We start from the raw sequence: 18,812 nt of genomic DNA, 5'->3' as shown, positions 1-18,812 counted from the left end.
TCCTGGGGGGTAGATGAGGACTCTGAGGGGATTTGAGGTGTTTTTGAGGAGGTTTTGATGGGTCCAGAGGTGGATTTCTGAGGGGGTTTCAGGAGTTTTGCCTGGGTTTTATGGGGTCTCCGTGTCAGTCCTGCCTGGCCACGGCCAACTAAAACTCCTATAAGGCCATTTCCCATCCCACTACAGCGTCTCTGCCAGCCCAGCGAACCGAGCCCAGGGAAAGGGGATCCCAATTCCCCCCTCGAACCCCAGAGACCCCCAAAACTCAGCACACAGAGACCCCACAGACAGGGGGGCCCGGGTGTCCTCTAAAGCCCAGCAGTGGGGTTCAGGGAATCTCCCAGCCCTCAGGGGAGGGGTCCTGTGGCCCAAAATCCGGGGGGAGATGTAGCACATCTGGGTAAGGGGATCCCAGTGCCCCTCAGTATCGCCCAGTGCCCCTCAGTATCACCCAGTGACCTCCCAGTGACTCTCAGTATGGCCCAGTAACCCCCTCAGTGACCAGCCAGTGTGTCCCAGTGACCTCCCACTGCCCCCCAGGATGGCCCAGTGATCCTGCAGTGAGCACCCAGTAACCCCCAGTATGGCCCAGTAACCTGCCAGTGTCTCCCCTTGTGTCCTGGTAATCCCCCAGTACCTCCCCAGTCCCTCCCAGTGCCCTCCCAGCATCCCTCAGTAACCCTCCAGTCCCTCCCAGTGCCCCCTGGTTCCCCCCAGTGTGTCCCAGTATCCCCCAGTAATCACCCAGTGCCCCCAAATCCCCTTAACTGTCCCCAGTGTGTCCCCAGATGCCCTTGACCTTTCTGTGAGTGTAGTGGGAGGGTGTTTTTGTGGTCAGAGGGTCCAAGGGGGTCTCCTGGGATGAGATGGAGGGTTGGGGACATCAGGGATGGGGTTTGGGGACAGTGGGGAGGGGATTGTGGACAGTGAAATTGGGGGTGTCAAGGGGGGAATAATGGCCAGGGAGAGGCCCTGGGGATGCTGGAGACACCAGGGTTATCTTGGGGTGTCAAGAGGGGAATTAGGGACACCAAGAGGGTCTTGGGGACACCAAAGGGGATCTCAGGGTTCACCTGCTTGTGGTGCAGCCCCTCCTCTTCCACTCCAGGCTCTATTAACCCTTCCCAAATGTCCCCTAACCGCCATTTTCCATTTAATCCCCTCCCCCCACAGATCCCTTTGAAACCCCAATGCCTCCAAGACCCCCAAATCCCCACCCAAACTCCCCAGATCCCCCCAAATCTCACCTAGGACCCCCCCCCCCGCCAAATCCCTTCCAACCCCACCCCAAGAGGGATCACCTGGCACCCTGGGACAGGAACACAGTGGGCTGTACTGGGGGCACTGGGCTGTGCTGAGAGGGCACTGGGGGGGGGCTCAGATGTCTCAGGACAACGTGGCCCAGCTCCAGGAGAGATCTGGGGAGCAGTGAGGAGGTACTGGTCTGTACTGGTCTGTACTGGTTTGTGCCCCCAATCCCCAAAGCCCCTCCACAGCCCCCCCAGGCCCCTGACTTGGTCCTGCTGCCCCTTGAGCATCTGCAGCTGCTGCAGAACCAGGCATTTCATCAGCAAATGTGCAGGTGACACCAAGCTGGGGGTGTGTTGATGTGCTGGAAGGCAGGAGGGCTCTGGAGCACAAGTGGTGTGAGGAGAGGCTGAGGGAGCTGGGGGTGTTGAGGCTGGAGAAGAGGAGGCTCAGGGGAGACCTCCTGACTGTCTGCAAGTCCCTGCCAGGAGGTTGGAGCCAGGTGGGGGTGGGGCTGTTCTGCCAGGAAGCAGCAGTAGGACAAGAGGGCTGGGTCTTGAGCTGTGCCAGGGGAGGTTTGGGTTGGATATTGGGAAGGAATTTTTTGCTGAGAGAGTAATCAGGCCTTGGAATGGGCTGGGCAGGGAGGGGGTGGAGTCAGCGTCCCTGGAGGTGTTGAAGGTGAGAGTGGATGTGGCCTCAGTGCCATGGTCTGGGAAGCAGGACAGGGTTGGATCAAGGGTTGGACTTGATGATCTCAGAGGTCTTTTCCAACCCGGCTGATTCTGTGATTCTCTGATTCCCATTCCTATGGCAGCACATGCTTGAGGCTCTATCCCCAGGGTGATAGAGATGTCTGTCCATATCTATCTCCAAGGTTAGTCTGTAAATGTGTGGTGTTAGCAAAGCAGGCTGAGTTCTGGGCTGGTTGTAGAAGGAGAAAGAAGCCCAGAGGCCAGTGCAAGCAGGCAGCCCTGAGCTTGCACCTGATGTCCCCTCCCTGCAGGTTCCTGTCCTTGAGCCCAGGCCCTGAGGTGAGGCTGAGAAGTGGCGCGGAGGTGAGCCCAGAGCTGTCCCTGAGGTGAGGCTGAGAATAAGTGCAAGGCAGAGGTGCTGCTGAGGAAGGAGAGCCCCGTGGTGGGGAAGAGGAAAAATTGTGCCCATCCCTGAGAAGGTGCTGTGTCCATCCCCTGTGTGCCAGGTGAGCTGGGGCTTTGCTGCAGAGCTGCGGGCGCTGATTTGAGCGTCTCCAAGTGCTGAGATGGTGGGCACCCAGGAACACAAACTGTGCCTGGCCACGGAGCCTGCAAGGAGGAGCAGAGACAGCGGTGTCAGTGTGGGGGGCCAGGTTGTCCCTGTGCCTTCCCTGCAGGCCCTGGCTGTCCCTGCTGGGCCCCTGTCCATCGCCATCAGGTCCCTGCCTGTCCCCCCCGGGCTGAGCTCCCCCCAGGAAGTGCCGTGGAGCTGAAGCTGCTGCCATCCCCCCCCTGCAGCCGCTGCCCCAGCCAAGGGAGCAGCAAAGGCAGGGCCAGGAGCAGAGGCAGCAGCAGGGGAGCCCTGGGGGGGCCGGGAAGGTCTTGTGTGGGTCAGGAAAGAGGCGCTGGGCACGAGGCCGGGGCTGTGCTGAGCAGGCCCAGCCCTCACATCCCCCCAGCCAACGCCGGCTGCCCGGGGGGCTTGGGAGGGACCCCCAGCCCGTGTGCCCCACACTGAGCTGGCAGAGAGAGAGCCAAGGGACAGGGCCACGGGCAGGGCCACGGGTGAGGGACAGGCAGGGCCATTGCAGGGCCACGGTGAGGGCACAGCCTGTGGCAGCAGAGCTGCCCAGGGCCGGGGGCAGCTGGGGGTGTTGGTACCAGGCAGTGCTGGGGCTGAGCAGAGCACGAGGCCTCTTGCAGAGCCCTGGAGCAGCCTCCCACTTGCCAGCCCTGGCCTGGTGGGGTGACACTGTCCCCTCCCTACAAGACACTCGCCCAGAACTCTTTGGGGGGCCCTTTTGTGTCTATTCCTGGTTGCTGATTCCTTCTGGGGACCTGAGGGCCCCTCTGCAATCCCATCCATGGGGCACAATCTCCTCTCCAGAGCTTGACTCAGTGCAGACTTTGCAGGGAAAGCTGTGCTGGCAGCTGCATCCTCAGCCCAAGCTCAGTTTGTATCCCCGAGTGCTGATCCATCCTGGGGACCCAAGGGATCCTCTGCCACTCCATCCATGCAGCAGGAGTCACCCTCCTGCCCTTGACTCCCTGCAGAGGAACAAGTGCCCTCTCTCTGTTTGGGAGAAACCAGATGCTGCCCCTGGGCCATCAGAAGTGGTGCTGAAGCCTCTTTCAGCCCAGCCCCAGGTGCAGTTTTCTCATCCCCTCACCGAGTGCCCGCTCCCCCAGCTGGCACTGACCAACCAGGGTGTTTGGCACACGTGGTTTGGTGGTTTGAAGAAACAGCCCCAGGCTGGCAGGGGGCCAGAGAACCTCGAGGAACAGCCTTGGCGAGGTGCCTGCACTGGCAGGGGGCCAGGGGATCGCTGCTCCATGGAACCAGCTGGAGCTCTGGGTGAACCTGAGCTGAAGGGCCTGTGACCTGTGGATGAGTCCAGGATGGAGCAGAGACCCCCTGCAGCCCGGGAGGAGCCCACGCTGGAGCAGGGGATGCCCAAAGGAGGTTGAGAGCCCGTGGGAAGCCCCTGCAGAGCCGAGGGAGCAAAGCCCTGGTTTCCCAGGGTGTCGCCTCTCAACCCAATTTGGTTTTGGAAGATTTTTTTAGTCTCATCTTCATATTTTTGAGTATTTTTTAACTGAATCTCAAGGTTTTGCGGTTTGGGGGGGCAGGAGTCTTCTCACTATTTCTTATAGGCTTTTGCCTGAATCTCAATGATTTGGGTTTTTCTGGGCTGATCCTTGCTGTTTTGGAGGTTTTTATGGACACAGGATGCCCGATGTGTTCTAGTGATGGACTTGGGCAGGAGGAACCCCCAAGCCAACACACTCAGCCCTTGTTTTCCCCCCATCAGGATTTGTCCTTCCCAAAGCTTGAGCAGATGGAGGAGGAGGCTGCGAGGAAGAGGAAGATGCCTTGGGCCCCCCAGGCAGGTGAGGAGGAAGTCAGTGTCCCTTTGGGCGGGTGTTGTGCTGGCTCTGTCAGCCGAGCATGGCCCCGGCTGCAGGACAACCCCGCTGGCGCCGCCGTCCTGCCGGGGCCGGAGTTGGGGGGATGTCCTTGGCCTTCCCTGTGGGCCGGAGGCAAATCCCCTGCCTGTCCTTCTTGCTTCCTGCCCCAGGCCCCGAGCTGAGGACGGAGAGCCCGGAGGACAAATCCCCCCGTGAGACCCTGGTGGGAGAGGCCGTTTTGAAGGGCTCCCCGGCGCAGGAAGGCAGCGGGGAGGAAAAGGGCCGGAGATCCCCCCGCAGGAGGGGCTCCAAAGCCATCCCAGGGTGCTCTGAGGAGGAAAGAGCCAGCCTGTGCCGGGAAGGCGGCTGGAGCTTGAGGGGGAGCTCTGACCTGGTGGTCCCTGAGCAGCCTCCCAGCAGGGAGAAGCTGTTCAAGTGCTTGGAATGTGGGAAGAGCTTCACCCACAGCTCTAGCCTAATCCGCCACCAGCAAATCCACACTGGGGAATGGCCCTACTCATGTGGGGAATGTGGGAAAAGCTTCAGGAACAGCTCCAACCTGATCCAGCACCAGCACATCCACACTGGGGAACGGCCCTACACATGTGGAGAATGTGGGAAGAGCTTCAGCCGGAGCTCCACCCTCTCCACCCACAACCGCATCCACACTGGGAAACGGCCCTATGCGTGTGGGGAATGTGGGAAGGGCTTCTGGCACAACTCCGGCCTCCACATCCACCAGCTCATCCACACCGGGGAACGACCGTACAAGTGCTTGGAATGTGGGAAGGGGTTTCAGAGCAGCTCCACTCTCCTCATGCACCAGCGGACGCACACGGATGAGAGGCCCTTCTGCTGCACCGACTGCGGGAAGGGCTTCAAGCAGAACTCCCACCTCGTCACCCACCGGCACATCCACACCGGGGAGAGGCCCTACAAGTGTGGGGAGTGTGGGAAGAGCTTTACCCAGAACTCTACCTTGACCCAACACCAACGGACCCACCAGTAAGGGAAGCCCTACCAGTGCCCCGACTTCAGGAAGAGCTTTGGCCGCTGCTTCCACCCCAATGAACCCCTTGATGTTGAGGCAACCCCTGGAGTCCAGTGACTGTCAGTCCATCCCTTTCGACCACAAAGGGCCAGTCCCCTTTCCCAGGGGCAGTTTCTTCCAACAGATCCCTTCTTGGGGGGTGTGTGGAGATTCCTGCCTTGGCTGGGGACCCCCCAAGGTCACTCCTGGAGGTTGAGAGCAGAGATCTCCCCACGAGCGTTGGTCTGGGGGAGTTCCATCCATCTCTAATTAAGAATTATTGCTTTTGTGCCAGCTTGAGTAGAATTGCTTCAGCAATTGCTTTAGTGTAGAGCACTGTCCTATCTTATCCTGTACTCCTGGTAGTTTTAGTGTTTCTATTGTGCAGTAAATAATTGTGATGAAGATCTTTTGTCTGATCATTTGTAACCCTAAATAATTCATTTCTATAAATAGATTTTATTTTCCATCATTAAAACCTGGGGGACAAAACTGTTTCAGTCACACCTCTGTAGTTCCTCTAAACTGAAGCTGTTGTCATAATGCAAGGCTGAGATTGGATCCAGCAGCCCCCAGCACCCCACAGTAAGTTGGGAGCTCAGGGGGGTCACCCCCCTTTGCCAACCCCGCTGTGCCCAAAGACCCCCATGGGACTGTCACACCTCCCCTGTGATATCACATCCTTGTTGTGACATCAAGGCTCCTCTGTGACATCACATCCATCCTATGACATCACATCTCCCCTGTGACATCACAGCCAGTCACATCCAGATCCATCCCAAGGCTGGGGGTGTGTGAGACAGGCAGAACCACAAATGCCTGCACAGCCCAGAGCAGTCAGTGTGGGGCTGTGCTTGCTGCTGCAGAGACCCCCAGGGAACAAACCCAGGCAGTAGGTTGGGGGGCTGTGTGTGTGTCCCTAAGGAGGACACTTGCCTTATTATTGCTTATTATTTGTAATATCTTACAGATCTATCACACAACACCTAAGGATGGATTCTATAGAATATGTGCCTGAGATATTTGGGTTGGGACTGGCTGAGCTGCAGTTCAGTTCCCCACAGCAGCCCTCCCAGGGCTGGGCTTGGCATTGGCAGCTGGAAGGGAGTTGAGAACACCCCAGTGTTTTGGCCACTGCTGAGCACAGCACCAACCCTGGGACATTCCTTCCTTAGCTGAGGGCAAGAGCCTGGCAGGGGACCCAAGTAGGCCAGCTGAGCCCAACTGACCCAAGGGACATTGCAGCCCATGGGAGGTCAGCTCAGCTCTAAAAGCTGAGGCAGGGAGCAGGAGGGGGGCATTCATTGTCTGATGGCTGCCTGCTGAGGAACCGTCCCGCGGACCCAAGCCCTGCTCCTCGGGAGTGGCCGACCATGGCTGCTCATGGGAAGCAGAGAACAAACCCTGCTGTCTTTTGATTCTGTGTGTTCAAGCATTGCTTTACTTTTTGCTTTAAATAAACTGCCTTATCTCAACCCACAAGTTGGTTTTTTTTCCCACCTTACTCTCTCCCCTGTCCTGTTGGGAAGGGGAGTGATAGAGCGGCTGGGAGGGCACCTGGTGTCCAGCCAAAGTCAACCCACCACACACCTGAACCCTTCCAGAGACTCCACCACCTCCCCGGGCTACTCGTTCCAATGCCTGAACACTCCCTCAGTGGAAAAAGGTTTCTTTAATATCTAATATGAACTTGCCCAATGCAATTTAAGGCTATTATAGAATCATAGAATAGATTAGGTTGGAAAAGACCTCCAAGATCATCAAGTCCAACCCCTGATCCAACTCCAATTACTATATCATGGCAGTAAGGGCCACGTCCAATCTCTTTTTAAAAACCTCCAGGGATGGTGAATCCACCACCTCTCTGGGTAGGCCGTTCCAATGCCTGATAACCCTCTCTGTAAAGAATTTCTTCCTAACATCTAACCTAAACCTCCCCTGGCAGAGCTTGAGCCCATGTCCCCTTGTCCTACTGTTGGTTGCCTGGGAGAAGAGACCAACCCCCGCCTGGCTATAACCTCCCTTCAGGTAGTTGAAGAGAGTGATGAGGTGGCCTCTAAGCCTTCTCTTCTCCAGACTAAACAACCCCAGCTCCCTCAGCCTCTCCTCATAGGACTCGTGCTCAAGTCCCTTCAGCAGCCTCGTTGCTCTTCTCTGGACCCGGTCCAGCACCTCAATATCCTTCCTGAACTGAGGGGCCCAGAGCTGAACACAATACTCAAGGTGTGGCCTCACCAATGCAGAGTACAGGGGAAGGATCACTTCCCTGTTTCTGCTGGCCACACTGTTCCTGATGCAGGCCAGGATGCCATTGGCCTTCTTGGCCACCTGGGCACACTGCTGGCTCATGTTCAGCCTCCTGTCGATCAGGACCCCCAAGTCCCTTTCCGCCTGGCTGCTCTCCAGCCACGCTGTCCCCAGCCTGTAGCGCTGCAGGGGGTTGTTGTGGCAAAAGCGCAAGACCCGGCACTTGGCTTTATTGAACTTCATCCCATTGGAATCAGCCCATCTCTCCAATCTATCCAGATCCCTCTGCAGAGCCCTCCTGCCTTCCGGCAGGTCGACACTCCCTCCCAATTTGGTGTCATCAGCAAATTTGCTGATGATGGACTCAATCCCCTCATCTAAATCATCAATAAAGATGTTAAACAGGACTGGACCCAGCACTGACCCCTGGGGAACACCACTGGTGACCGGCCGCCAGCTGGATGCAGCTCCATTCACCAGCACTCTCTGGGCCCGGCCCTCGAGCCAGTTCCTGACCCAGCACAGGGTGCCCCTCTCCAAGCTGTGGGCTGCCAGCTTTTCCAGGAGTATATTATGAGAGACAGTGTCAAAGGCCTTGCTGAAGTCTAGATAGACCTCATCCACAGCCTTCCCCTCATCCGCCAGGTGGGTCACCTGATCATAAAAAGAGATCAGGTTGGTCAGAAAGGACCTGTCCCTCCTAAACCCATGCTGGCTGGGTCTAATCCCTTGTCCATCCTGAAGGTGCTGTGTGATTGCACTCAGGATGATCTGCTCCATAACCCTGCCAGGCACCGAGGTCAGGCTGACAGGTCTGTAGTTGCCAGGGTCCTGCTTGCAGCCTTTTTTGTGGATTGGGGTGACATTCGCCAACCTCCAATCATCTGGGACCTTCCCAGAGAGCCAGGACTGTTCTTACTGTCCAAGCATAAGCTGATCCCCTGAGGAGCCTGTGGAATGTAACCCCTCAAGCACTAAATTCCTTCCCCTGTGCCAAAGACACAGGTTTGTTGTTGCTGCCCCTCCCGCCGAGCACCAGCTCCATCTCCTGCTCCTGCCCAGCGGCTTTGCAGAAATCCAGGGCTGGGTGTGGATTGAAGGCTGTGGCAAGGGACAGGATAAAGTTGCTTGGCTTCCACCCTTGGTGTCTCAGTGTTTGTGATCTTGGGAATCCTCACAAACCTGGAACAATGGCAGATTATCTGTTGTTGTAAGATATGTACCTAGAGATTGTTTTGATATGTGTTTACATTTTCCTTGAAAGTACAACTGATTGAAAGTACAACTGATAGAAAATAATGTATAAAAAACAAGGAAAAAGGAAAAAAAAAAGAAAAAGAAAAACAAAGAAAAGGAAGAAAAAAAGAAAAAGGAGGAAAAAAGAGAAAACAAGAAAGAAAAAACAGGAAAAAATTTGAAAAAAAAAGAACAAAGGAGAAAAGAAGAACGAGAAAGAAAAAAAAGAGAAAAAGGAAAGAAGAAAGAAAAAGGAAAGAAAAGAAAGAAATAATAAAGAGAAAATAAAAGAAGACAGAAAAACTAAACCCCAACAAGTCCGGTCCTCCCCCACCGCAGGGAATACAACTCCCACAATGCACCGCGCAGGTGGGGGCGTGGCGAAGGGCGGGCAGGGGCGGTGGCCGCAAGCTGATTGGCTGCGGGGCGGGTCTGTAAAGGCGGAGGGCGCGCGGAGCGAGCGCCATTTTGTCCTCGTGGTCGGGAGTGAGGAGGACTCGCCTGCGGCCGCTGCACTTTGCTGGGTGAGTTGGCGGGGGGGCGGCGAGAGCGGGGTCTGGGGATCCCCTCGGGGGCTGCGGGGAGCGCGGCTGTGGGTGGAAAGGCTGGAGGGCTTAGCGGGGGGGTTCGGGGGTTCCCGGGGACATTTTGGGGGGTCCCTGAAATGACTCGAGGGGGAGGTTGAAGGTCCCTGAAGAGGTTTGGGGGGTTTTGATGGGGGTTTTGTTTTCTGAGAAATTTGGGGTGTCCCAGGTGGGCTTTGAGGGTCTCTGGGGAGGTTTGGGGTTCCTGGGAGGCTTTGCGGGGACCTTCGAGGCAGTTTTGGGGTCTCTAGGGGGTTTAAGGTGTCCCAGACGGTTTGGAGGGCCCGTGGGGGGGATTGGGGGTCCCTGAATGGGCTTGGGGAGTCTCAGGTGGGTTTTGTGGGTCACTGAGAGGGTTTAGAGGGTGCTGGGGAGGGATGAGGGGTCCTTGAGGAGGTTTCGATGGGTCGAGGGTGGGATTTCAGGGGTTTTGAGGGGATTTTAGGGGGTCCCCTAAAGCCCAGCAGTGGAGTTCGAGGGGTCCCCCAGCCCCCAGGGGAGGGGTCCTAGGGATACCCTCCAAAATCTGGGGGGGGAGATGTACCACATCTGGGTAAGGGGATCCCAGTGCCCCCATTATATCCCAGTGACCTCCCAGTTACCCTCAGTATGGCCCACTGATCCTGCAGTGAGCACCCAGTAACCCCCGGTATGGCCCAATAACCTGCCAGTATCCCCCCCGTTGTCCTGGTAATCCCCCAGTAACTCCCCAGTTCTCTGCCAGTGCCCCCCAGTGTGCCCCAGTTCCCCCCCAGTCCCTCCCAGTGCCCTCCCAGTGTCCCTCAGAAACCCCCCAGTCCTCCCAATGCCCTCTGGTTCCCCCCAGTGTGTCCCAGTATCCCCCAGTAATCCCCCAGTGCTCCCAAAGCCCCCCGACTGTCCCCAGATGCCCTTGGCCTTTCTATGGGAGGGGGAGCATTTTTGGGGTCAGAGGATCCAGAGAAGAGCAGCGAGGCTGGGGAAGGGAGTGGAGCACAAGTGGTGTGAGGAGAGGCTGAGGGAGCTGGGGGTGTTGAGGCTGGAGAAGAGGAGGCTCAGGGGAGACCTCCTTGGCCTTTCTGTGAGCATGGCAGGGAGTGGGGATGATTTTGGTGTCAGAGGGTCCAGGGGGGGCCTCCTGGGGTGAGATGGAAGGTTGGGGACATCAGGGTTGGGGTTTGGGGACAGTGGGCTGAATCTTGGTGTTTTGGAGGTTTTTATGGACACAGGATGCCCGGTGAGTTCTAGAGATGGACTTGGGCAGGAGGAACCCCCAAGCCAACGCGCTCAGCCCTTGTTTTCCCCCCATCAGGATTTGTCCTTCCCAAAGCTTGGTCGGATGGAGGAGGAGGCTGCGAGGAAGAGGAAGATGCCTTGGGCCCCCCAGGCAGGTGAGGAGGAAGTCAGTGTCCCTTTGGGCGGGTGTTGTGCTGGCTCTGTCAGCCGAGCATGGCCCCGGCTGCAGGACAACCCCGCTGGCGCCGCCGTCCTGCCGGGGCCGGAGTTGGGGGGATGTCCTTGGCCTTCCCTGTGGGCCGGAGGCAAATCCCCTCCCTGTCCTTCTTGCTTCCTGCCCCAGGCCCCGAGCTGAGGACGGAGAGCCCGGAGGACAAATCCCCCCGTGAGACCCTGGTGGGAGAGGCCGTTTTGAAGGGCTCCCCGGCGCAGGAAGGCAGCGGGGAGGAAAAGGGCCGGAGATCCCCCCGCAGGAGGGGCTCCAAAGCCATCCCAGGGTGCTCTGAGGAGGAAAGAGCCAGCCTGTGCTGGGAAGGCGGACAGAGCTTGAGGGAGAGCTCTGACATGGTGGTCCCTGAGCAACCTCCCATCAGGGAGAAGCCCTTCAGGTGCTTGGAATGTGGTATGAGCTTCAGCCGGAGCTCCCACCTGCTCCGACACCAGCACATCCACAGGGGAGAGTGGCCCTACCCATGTGGGGAATGTGGGAAGCGCTTCAGGAGCAACTCCAACCTGATCCGACACCAGCGCATCCACAGTGGGGAACGGCCGTACACGTGTGGGGAATGTGGGAAGAGCTTCAGTCAGAGATCCAACCTCCTCACCCACCAGCTCATGCACACTGGAGAACGGCCCTACAAGTGCTTGGAATGTGGGAAGAGGTTTCAGACCAGCTCAAATCTCCTCCTGCACCAGCGGACGCACACGGATGAGAGGCCCTTCCGCTGCACCGACTGCGGGAAGGGCTTCAACCGGAACTCTCACCTCGTCAGGCACCGGCGCATCCACACCGGGGAGAGGCCCTACAAGTGCTTGGAATGTGGGAAGAGCTTCACCCAGAGCTCTAACTTGACCTCACACCAATGGACCCACCGGTAAGGGAAGCCCTACCAGTGCCCCGACTGCGGGAAGAGCTTCGGCCGCTGCTTCCACCTTGAATGAACCCCCTGATGGGAAGGCAACCCCTTCTGACCAGAAAGGGCCAGTCCCCTTTCACAGAGGCACGTTCTTCCAACAGAACCCTTCTTGGGGATGTGTGGAGATTCCTTCCTTGGCTGGGGACCCCCCAAGGTCACTCCTGGAGTCTGAGAGCAGAGATCTCCCCACGAGCGTTGGTCTGGGGGAGTTCCATCCATCTCTAATTGAGAATTATTGCTTTTGTGCCAGCTTGAGTGGAATTGCTTCAACAATTGCTTTAGTGTAGAGCACTGTCCTATCTTATCCTGTACTCGTGGTAGTTTTAATGTTTCTATTATGCAGTAAATAATTGTGATGAAGGTCTTTTGTCTGATCATTTGGAACCCTAAATAAATTCCTTTTTATCAATAGATCTGATTTGCCATCATTAAAACCTTGGGGACAAAAGTGGTTTAGTCACACCTCTGTAATTCCTCTAACCTGAAACTGTTTGCATAATCCAAGGCTGTGATTAGATCCAGCAGCCCCCAACACCTCACAGGAAGTTGGGAGCTCAGGGGGGCCACCCCTCTTTCACAATCCCACGGTGTCCAAAGACCCCCATGGACCTGGGGGTCTGGACCTGCCAGACCACCCACCCTTTTCCACCCTTTTCCCTGTTCCTCCCACTTTCCCATTGTCCCCTCAATCTCCAATTTTCCCCCAAAACAATTTAGGGGTCCCAACCAATACTTTTTGCCCTCTCTCCTGTGGATGCTGAAGGAGAAAATGAGGCTGCACACACAGAGTTCCATTTTGGGACTTGTCCTCCCATCTTTCCGACGTCCCCCTTTCATTGGGGTTCCTTTGGAAACAGCACCTGGGCTTTGTCTTTTAGTCCACTGGAATTCCCAGCATGGCCTCAAAGCAGTGCCCTGATCCCACACATTCCCCTCCCCTCATGTGCTGGCTGTGTTCAGCCACCAGAGAAAAACACAGGCTGCCATGCAGAGCGTTCCAAGTGGTTTCCACTTTGGCAAACAGCACTCTCTGGATGGAAAACACCAGTCAAGGCCAAAACACTCCTTTTGCATCCTGATTAACTGAATGCAGCTGCTGCTGCCTTTTGTTGTTCCCACAGAAATTCTCAGGGTTCCTTTGCTTCCAGGAGGCCCCACATGTCACAATGGCCCCTGGATTCCATGAGCTTCCACAGTCTCCAAAGGTTCCTTTAGGTCCACGAGGCCCTGCAGTCCCAAAATGCCCTTTGGATTCTCGGAGATTTCCCACTGTCCCAGGGTCCCTTGTGCTTCAGAAGGAGCTGCAGTGGGACAGTGGCCCCTTGGTTCCGTGAGCTCTGCAGTGTTCCAGGAATCCTTGGGTTCCAGGAGAGCCTGCAGTTTCACAAGGACCAGTGGAATCCAGGAGGTTCTGCAGGGTCCCAATGGCCCCTGGATTCTGGGAGGTTCAGAAATATCTCACGGCTGAGATAACTGGGATTGTTGAGACTGGAGAAGAGCAGGCTTTGGGGTGATCTAATTGTGGCCTTGCAGTGCCTGAAGGGAGCCAACAAGAAGGATGGAGAGAGACTTTGGACAAGGGCCTTGAGTGACAGGACAAGGGGCAGTGGCTTCACACGGATAGAGGGAAGGGTTGGAGGAGATAGGAAGGAATTCTTGACTCTGAGGGTGCTGAGATGCTCTTTAAGGCCCCTCCCAACCCAAAGCATTCCATGATTGTGGGGCTGGTGGGTGAGGTGGTGGTTGGAGCCATCTGGGGCACAGGGACCCAAAATGAGGGAGTTTTCCATTGTGGGGAAGGAAGGAGGGGGCAGCAGAACTGACCCCTTGGACACCTGGCAGGCAGGCTTTGGCTGGAAGCTGGTGATGGGGAGCTGAGTGAAGCCCCCACAATGCAGGAGGAAATGGTCAGTGACCTGCTCTGCCAGTGAGACCCCCCCAAGTGCCTGGGCCCACACAGGATGCACCCAAGAGTCCTGAGGGAGCTGGAGAAGGAGCTGGCCAAGCCACTCTCACTCATTCCCCAGCAGTGCTGCACAACTGCACAAGTCCCAGCTGACTGGCAACAAGCACATGGGATGCCCATGCACAGGAAGGGCCAAAAGGAGCATCTGGGTGTTATAGGTTTGAAATTCAGGAGAATTTTTTCTTCCCCTACTCCACTCCAAGAAAAACGGAGTGAGCTGAGGGGGGGGGGGGAGGGGAGGGAGGTTCATTAGCTTTACAAAGGATGTAGCCAGCCGAACTACATTCCTTGCTAATGGGCCATCAGAGAGGCTGGGGGGTGGCTGGCTCTGTTCAGAGGGGAGAGATTCAGACTGCGCAGCTCACTCTCTGGGACGGAGACGGGGGTCTGTGTGCAGGCATTTGGAGAGAAGGCCTAGAAGCCTGTTTGTCTGGCTTCCCGTCCTGTTCAGCCCTGACTGCTGGCTTCAACTTGCCTGCGAGCTGTTTTTTGTCTCCTGCCCGGACCTGCTGTGCTTTCATCGGAGAGTCTCTGTGCTCGATGGGAGAAAAGGAGGAGTTTTTTGGGGTGCCATCAACTGAGAACCACAGTGGGTCTTTTTGGGGGGTGAACTGTTTTCCTTACCCCTTCCTTCCATTGGAGGAAGGGTCCCCCATCTTCTTTTCGGCTCCTCCTGCGACCCGAGACCACCCCCCAGACTCCCTCCCCGCGTGGTGACCGCCAGAGCCCAACAACGTCCCCTGCAGGCCACGATTAGGACTGTGCTAAAGGACAGAGATGTATTCATTCAGACCCTTTTTTTTTCCTTCTAAGATTACTGTCTAGTTTTTTTTGTTCTGTTACTGTTTTTGCCAACATGCATATATCTTTTAATAAAGGGTTATTTCTTCTGTTTTTTTCCACACTTTCTCGACTAAAGCCCCTTAATTTTGAATTTACAATTGCTGAGAGAGAAGAGTTTGGTCTATCTCATAACTCATCCTCTTTAGCAAACATTCCAGTCTCCTCAGACTGAGACACCCCAACCCTCCATCTCACCCTAGGAGCCCACCCTGGACCCTCTGACCACAAAAACAACCCCCCCACACCCTGCTCACAGAAAGGCCAAGGGCATCTGGGGACACATTGGGGACAGTTGAGGGGATTTGGGGGGCACTGGATGATTACTGGAGGATACTGGGACACACTGGGGGGAACCAGGGGGCACTGAGAGTGACTGGAGGGTTACTGAGGGATGCTGAGAGGGAACTGGGAGGGACTGGGGAGGTACTGGGGGATTACCAGGACACATGGGGAGACACTGGCAGGTTACTGGGCCATACCGGGGGTTACTGGGTGCTCACTGCAGGATCACTGGGCCATACTGGGGGGCAGTGGGAGGTCACTGGGACACACTGGCTGGTCACTGAGGGGGTTACTGGGCCGTACTAAGGGTCACTGGGAGGTCACTGGGCTATACTGGGGGCACTGAGATCCCCTTACCCGGATGTGGTACATCTCCCACAGAGCCCCCCTGCACTTTGGGGGGCACCCCCAGGACCCCTCTCCTGAGGGCTGGGAGATCCCCTGAACCCCATTGCTGGGCTCTAGAGGACCCCCGGGCCCCCTTCCCTGTGGGGTCTCTGTGTGCTGAGTGTTGGGGGTCTCTGGGGTTCGGGGGGGGCATTACGATCCCTATTCCCTGGGGTCGGTCCGCCGGGCCAGCAGGAGCGCTGTGGTGGGTAAAGTAATGGCGGATCCCGCAGAGCCTCATGGGAGTGGCAGTTCCCTCCTGAGTACTCCGCCGGCGCGCCTGCGCAGTGCAGCCAGGGCGTTGGCAAAGCCCCCCCGCGCGGCTTCCAGGCCCCGCGCTCTGACCCTCGGGAACCCCCGAACCCCTCGGCTAAACCCTCCCGAGCCCTCCAGCCTTTCCACCCACAGCCGCGCTGCCCGCAGCCCCCGAGGGGATCCCCAGATTCCCGCTCTCTCGCAGGCCCCGCCAGCTTACAATGCATGCACGGGCCCAGCGCCATCTTGGTTTCCCGGCAGCCACCACGGCCCTCTGCGCGCGCAACGCCTTTCCTGACCCCGCTGCAGCCAATCAGGGCGCGGCCGCGCCCTCCGCCCGCCCGCCCGCCGGGGCTGTCCCGGGACCGGCTGTGCCCTGGGGCGGGGCTTTGCTGCACTTTGGTGTTAAACCCAACAAACTGGGAGGGGGGACAGCCCCAGAAACCAGGGACTGGCTTCCTTTCCCCGCAGAGATGTGGAAAGCCAAGTCCCGGCTGCCCCCCGGCCGCCCCCAGCGCCTTCCGCAGCTCCAGCCTCATCCTTCCCCCTCTCCCCTTTACTCGGCACCAGGTTCTCCCTCCTCCTCTCCCTGCCAGCTCGGAGGAAGGAGATTTCCCCCCCAGCACCCTCTGCCCCCTCGCCCTGTCCTGTTGTGCCCAGCTGGTATTTCTGGGGCCGCCTGCCCGCGCAGCCAGACCCGCCGTGCGCCGGCGTTTCTGAGGGAGCCCCATGGAATTCTTGCAAGGATTCCTGGGCTGGGGTGGCCCTGCCTTGGGGCCTGGGGCCACCAAAGCCGCTCCCTCACTGCCCTCCTCACCCGGGCAGGGCACAGAACACAGAAGGAAAGGCTGGGGGGTTGGGATAAGGGCAGGGAGAGGTCACTCACCCGCCGCTGTCACGGGCACAACAGACACGACCTGGGGAAATGACTGAATTTGTGACCAATCAAATCAGAGCAGGAGAACGGGAAGGAAATCAAATCCTAAAAAATCATTGGGCTTCACTTCATCCCTGATTTCCTCTCTTTCCCCCCCCCGCCCTGGTGGCCCAGGGAGATGGGACTGGGGCTTATGGTCAGTTCATCCCATGTTTGTGCTGCTGCTTCACTCTCAGGGAGAGGAGTCCTTCCCCTGCTCCAGCGTGGGGTCCCTTTCCACGGGGTCAGTCCTTCCCCTGCTCCATCCAGCCTGGCTCCCTCCCACGGAGACAGTCCTCCATGGACTTCTTGAACCTGAGTCCTTCCCATGGGGTCAGTCCCTCAGGAATAGGTTGTTCCAGTGTGGGTTCTTCCATGGGGTCAGTCCCTCAGGAACTGGCTGTTCCAGTGTGGGTCCCTTCCATGGGGTCAGTCCCTCAGGAACAGGCTGTTCCAGTGTGGATCCCCCACGGGGTCACAAGTCCTGGCAGCAAATCTGCTCCAGTGTGGGCTCCTCCCTGGGCTGCAGGGGGGTCTCTGCTCCACCCTGGACTCACCCACAGGTCACAGGCCCTTCAGCTCACGTTCACACGGAGTTCCAGCCACCAAGGAGCCCCAGACTCTGACACACAGCCAGGAGCCCCAGACAGCACCAGCAGCTGCAAATTTCAGCAGCCCATCCCAGATACATCTGTCAGTATCTCCAACACTCCCAGCCCCACCCTGGACACCAACAAAGGCTGTTGTGGTTTCATCCCATGCAGCCCCCAAGCACTTCCCAGCCACTCCTCACTCCCCCACCAGCAGGACAGTGGAGAGAACTGGGAGGGGAAAAGCTGGAAAACTCGTGGGTTGAGATAAAGACACTTTAATAAGGACAAGCAAAAGCTGCACACAGGAGCAAAACAAAACAGGGGATTCATTCCCTACTTCCCACAGTTGGGCAGGTGTTCAGCACCCCCAGGAGAGCAGGGCCCTATCCCATGGAATGGTGGCTTGGGAAAACAATCTTCATCACTCCAAACCTGTCCCAGCTGTGTCCCCTCCCAACCTCCCACACGCCCCCAGCCCCTCCCCAGTGTGTCTGTGCCAGGGGCAGGAAAGGCCTTGGCTCTGGGTAAGCTCAGCACTAACAAAACCACCTCTGTGTTCTCAAGCCTGTGCTCAGCACAGAGTATTGTACACTGTAACTTTATTGCACAAGTTAACTGAAAGGTCCATTGTGTTTTTTAGCAAGTCAACTTGATGTCCCCCACTATCAGAGCTGAGTTCCTCCTTGGCTTGGCCCCACACTGCAAGATGGACACAAATATACTTGAAACACAATGGGAGAGGTCGTCCATAGGGGTGAGAAAGATGATGGTGAGAGGAAGATTCTGTGGGCAGGGGTCACTGGCCCCTTGCCCTACAGCAGGGCATGCACAGACTGTTGCTATCAGGTGATGAACAGGCGGGGTTTGGCTGCCACTCAGGCATCACCTTATACTGGGTACTGGCCCTACATGGTGCAATATAGAGCCTTTAAAATGGGGTGTCAGGACTGCTGGGGTGAGCGATCCTCATCCTGCCATGGAGACTGTGTTGTTCCACCGGGACGCCCGCTAAGCACGGGCACCGACCAGCTGCTGCAGATCCTGGCAGCCCTGGCCTGTCTGTGTGGGTAAGCACAGTTTATTGACAGGAAGCAACTGAGAAAGCAATAGTTTTATTTCCTTTTTTGGTATCCCTTTAACTCCTTTTTTTACCAGTTAATACTGTAATAAAAGCTGTCTGTAGTATTGTATGAATGCCAACCGATAAAGTATTCTGTATTCTTTTTTAGCTTTTGATTCTCTTTGCTAGTAGTTTTTTTTATTCTTACTGCAATAAAAGTGTTTTTTTGTTTGTTTGTTTGTTTGTTTGTTTTTAGTGTTTGAATGTCTGTTTTACTTGTCTTTATTCTGGGCAAGTATTCAAACAAACTAATACTTCACATTCCACAGTCCTTTTGCCACCCTTTACTAGTGACTCTGAGTTCCTGCTTCCCCAGCCCCCAGGGACGGTCTCCTTGTCTGCTCATTCCTCCACATTCTCTTCTCACTGGCATCTTAACAAGACAAGCCCCTGGGAATAATTTACTTGTAAATCTACAATTCTTTCGTGGTTAATTAGACAGATCTCAGAAGTGTATTCCAAGTCAATATATTGTGTTAATAAAACCATGAGAAAAGATGTCTTTCTTATGGCCTGTTTACTCTTTTCCTCTTTTTACATTGATATCAGCAATCTCAATTTGATAGTGATCCTGGGCACCTCCTAATTCAGTCTGAACAGATACAAAAATTAGGACCCTTTATGTCTGACAATCCATCAGACTTTATCCC

General features: G+C 56.5%; 2 protein-coding genes and 1 pseudogene across 2 annotated transcripts in view; 1 reads left to right on the top strand and 2 right to left on the bottom strand.

Moving 5' to 3' along the window:
- Nucleotides 1-18,812, bottom strand: part of LOC135405492 (zinc finger protein 239-like) — a 239,440-nt gene that overhangs the window by 86,209 nt on the left and 134,419 nt on the right. The gene's annotated exons all lie outside the window — the stretch shown is intronic.
- LOC135405255 (zinc finger protein 271-like) overlaps nucleotides 1-18,812 on the bottom strand; it is a 90,402-nt pseudogene that overhangs the window by 31,842 nt on the left and 39,748 nt on the right.
- On the top strand, nucleotides 4,252-11,835 carry LOC135404667 (zinc finger protein ZFP2-like). The gene is made up of 2 exons (XM_064639402.1): nucleotides 4,252-5,357; nucleotides 11,138-11,835. The coding sequence occupies exons 1-2, from the start codon at nucleotides 4,393-4,395 to the stop codon at nucleotides 11,760-11,762; spliced, it is 1,590 nt and encodes a 529-aa protein (XP_064495472.1). The 5' UTR covers nucleotides 4,252-4,392; the 3' UTR covers nucleotides 11,763-11,835.

This window comes from Pseudopipra pipra, chromosome W (genome assembly GCF_036250125.1).
Source record: "Pseudopipra pipra isolate bDixPip1 chromosome W, bDixPip1.hap1, whole genome shotgun sequence".
In the NCBI taxonomy this organism is placed as follows: domain Eukaryota; kingdom Metazoa; phylum Chordata; class Aves; order Passeriformes; family Pipridae; genus Pseudopipra; species Pseudopipra pipra.
The sequence above is the reverse complement of the archived record's forward strand: the minus strand, read 5'-3'. Positions and strand labels throughout refer to the sequence as shown.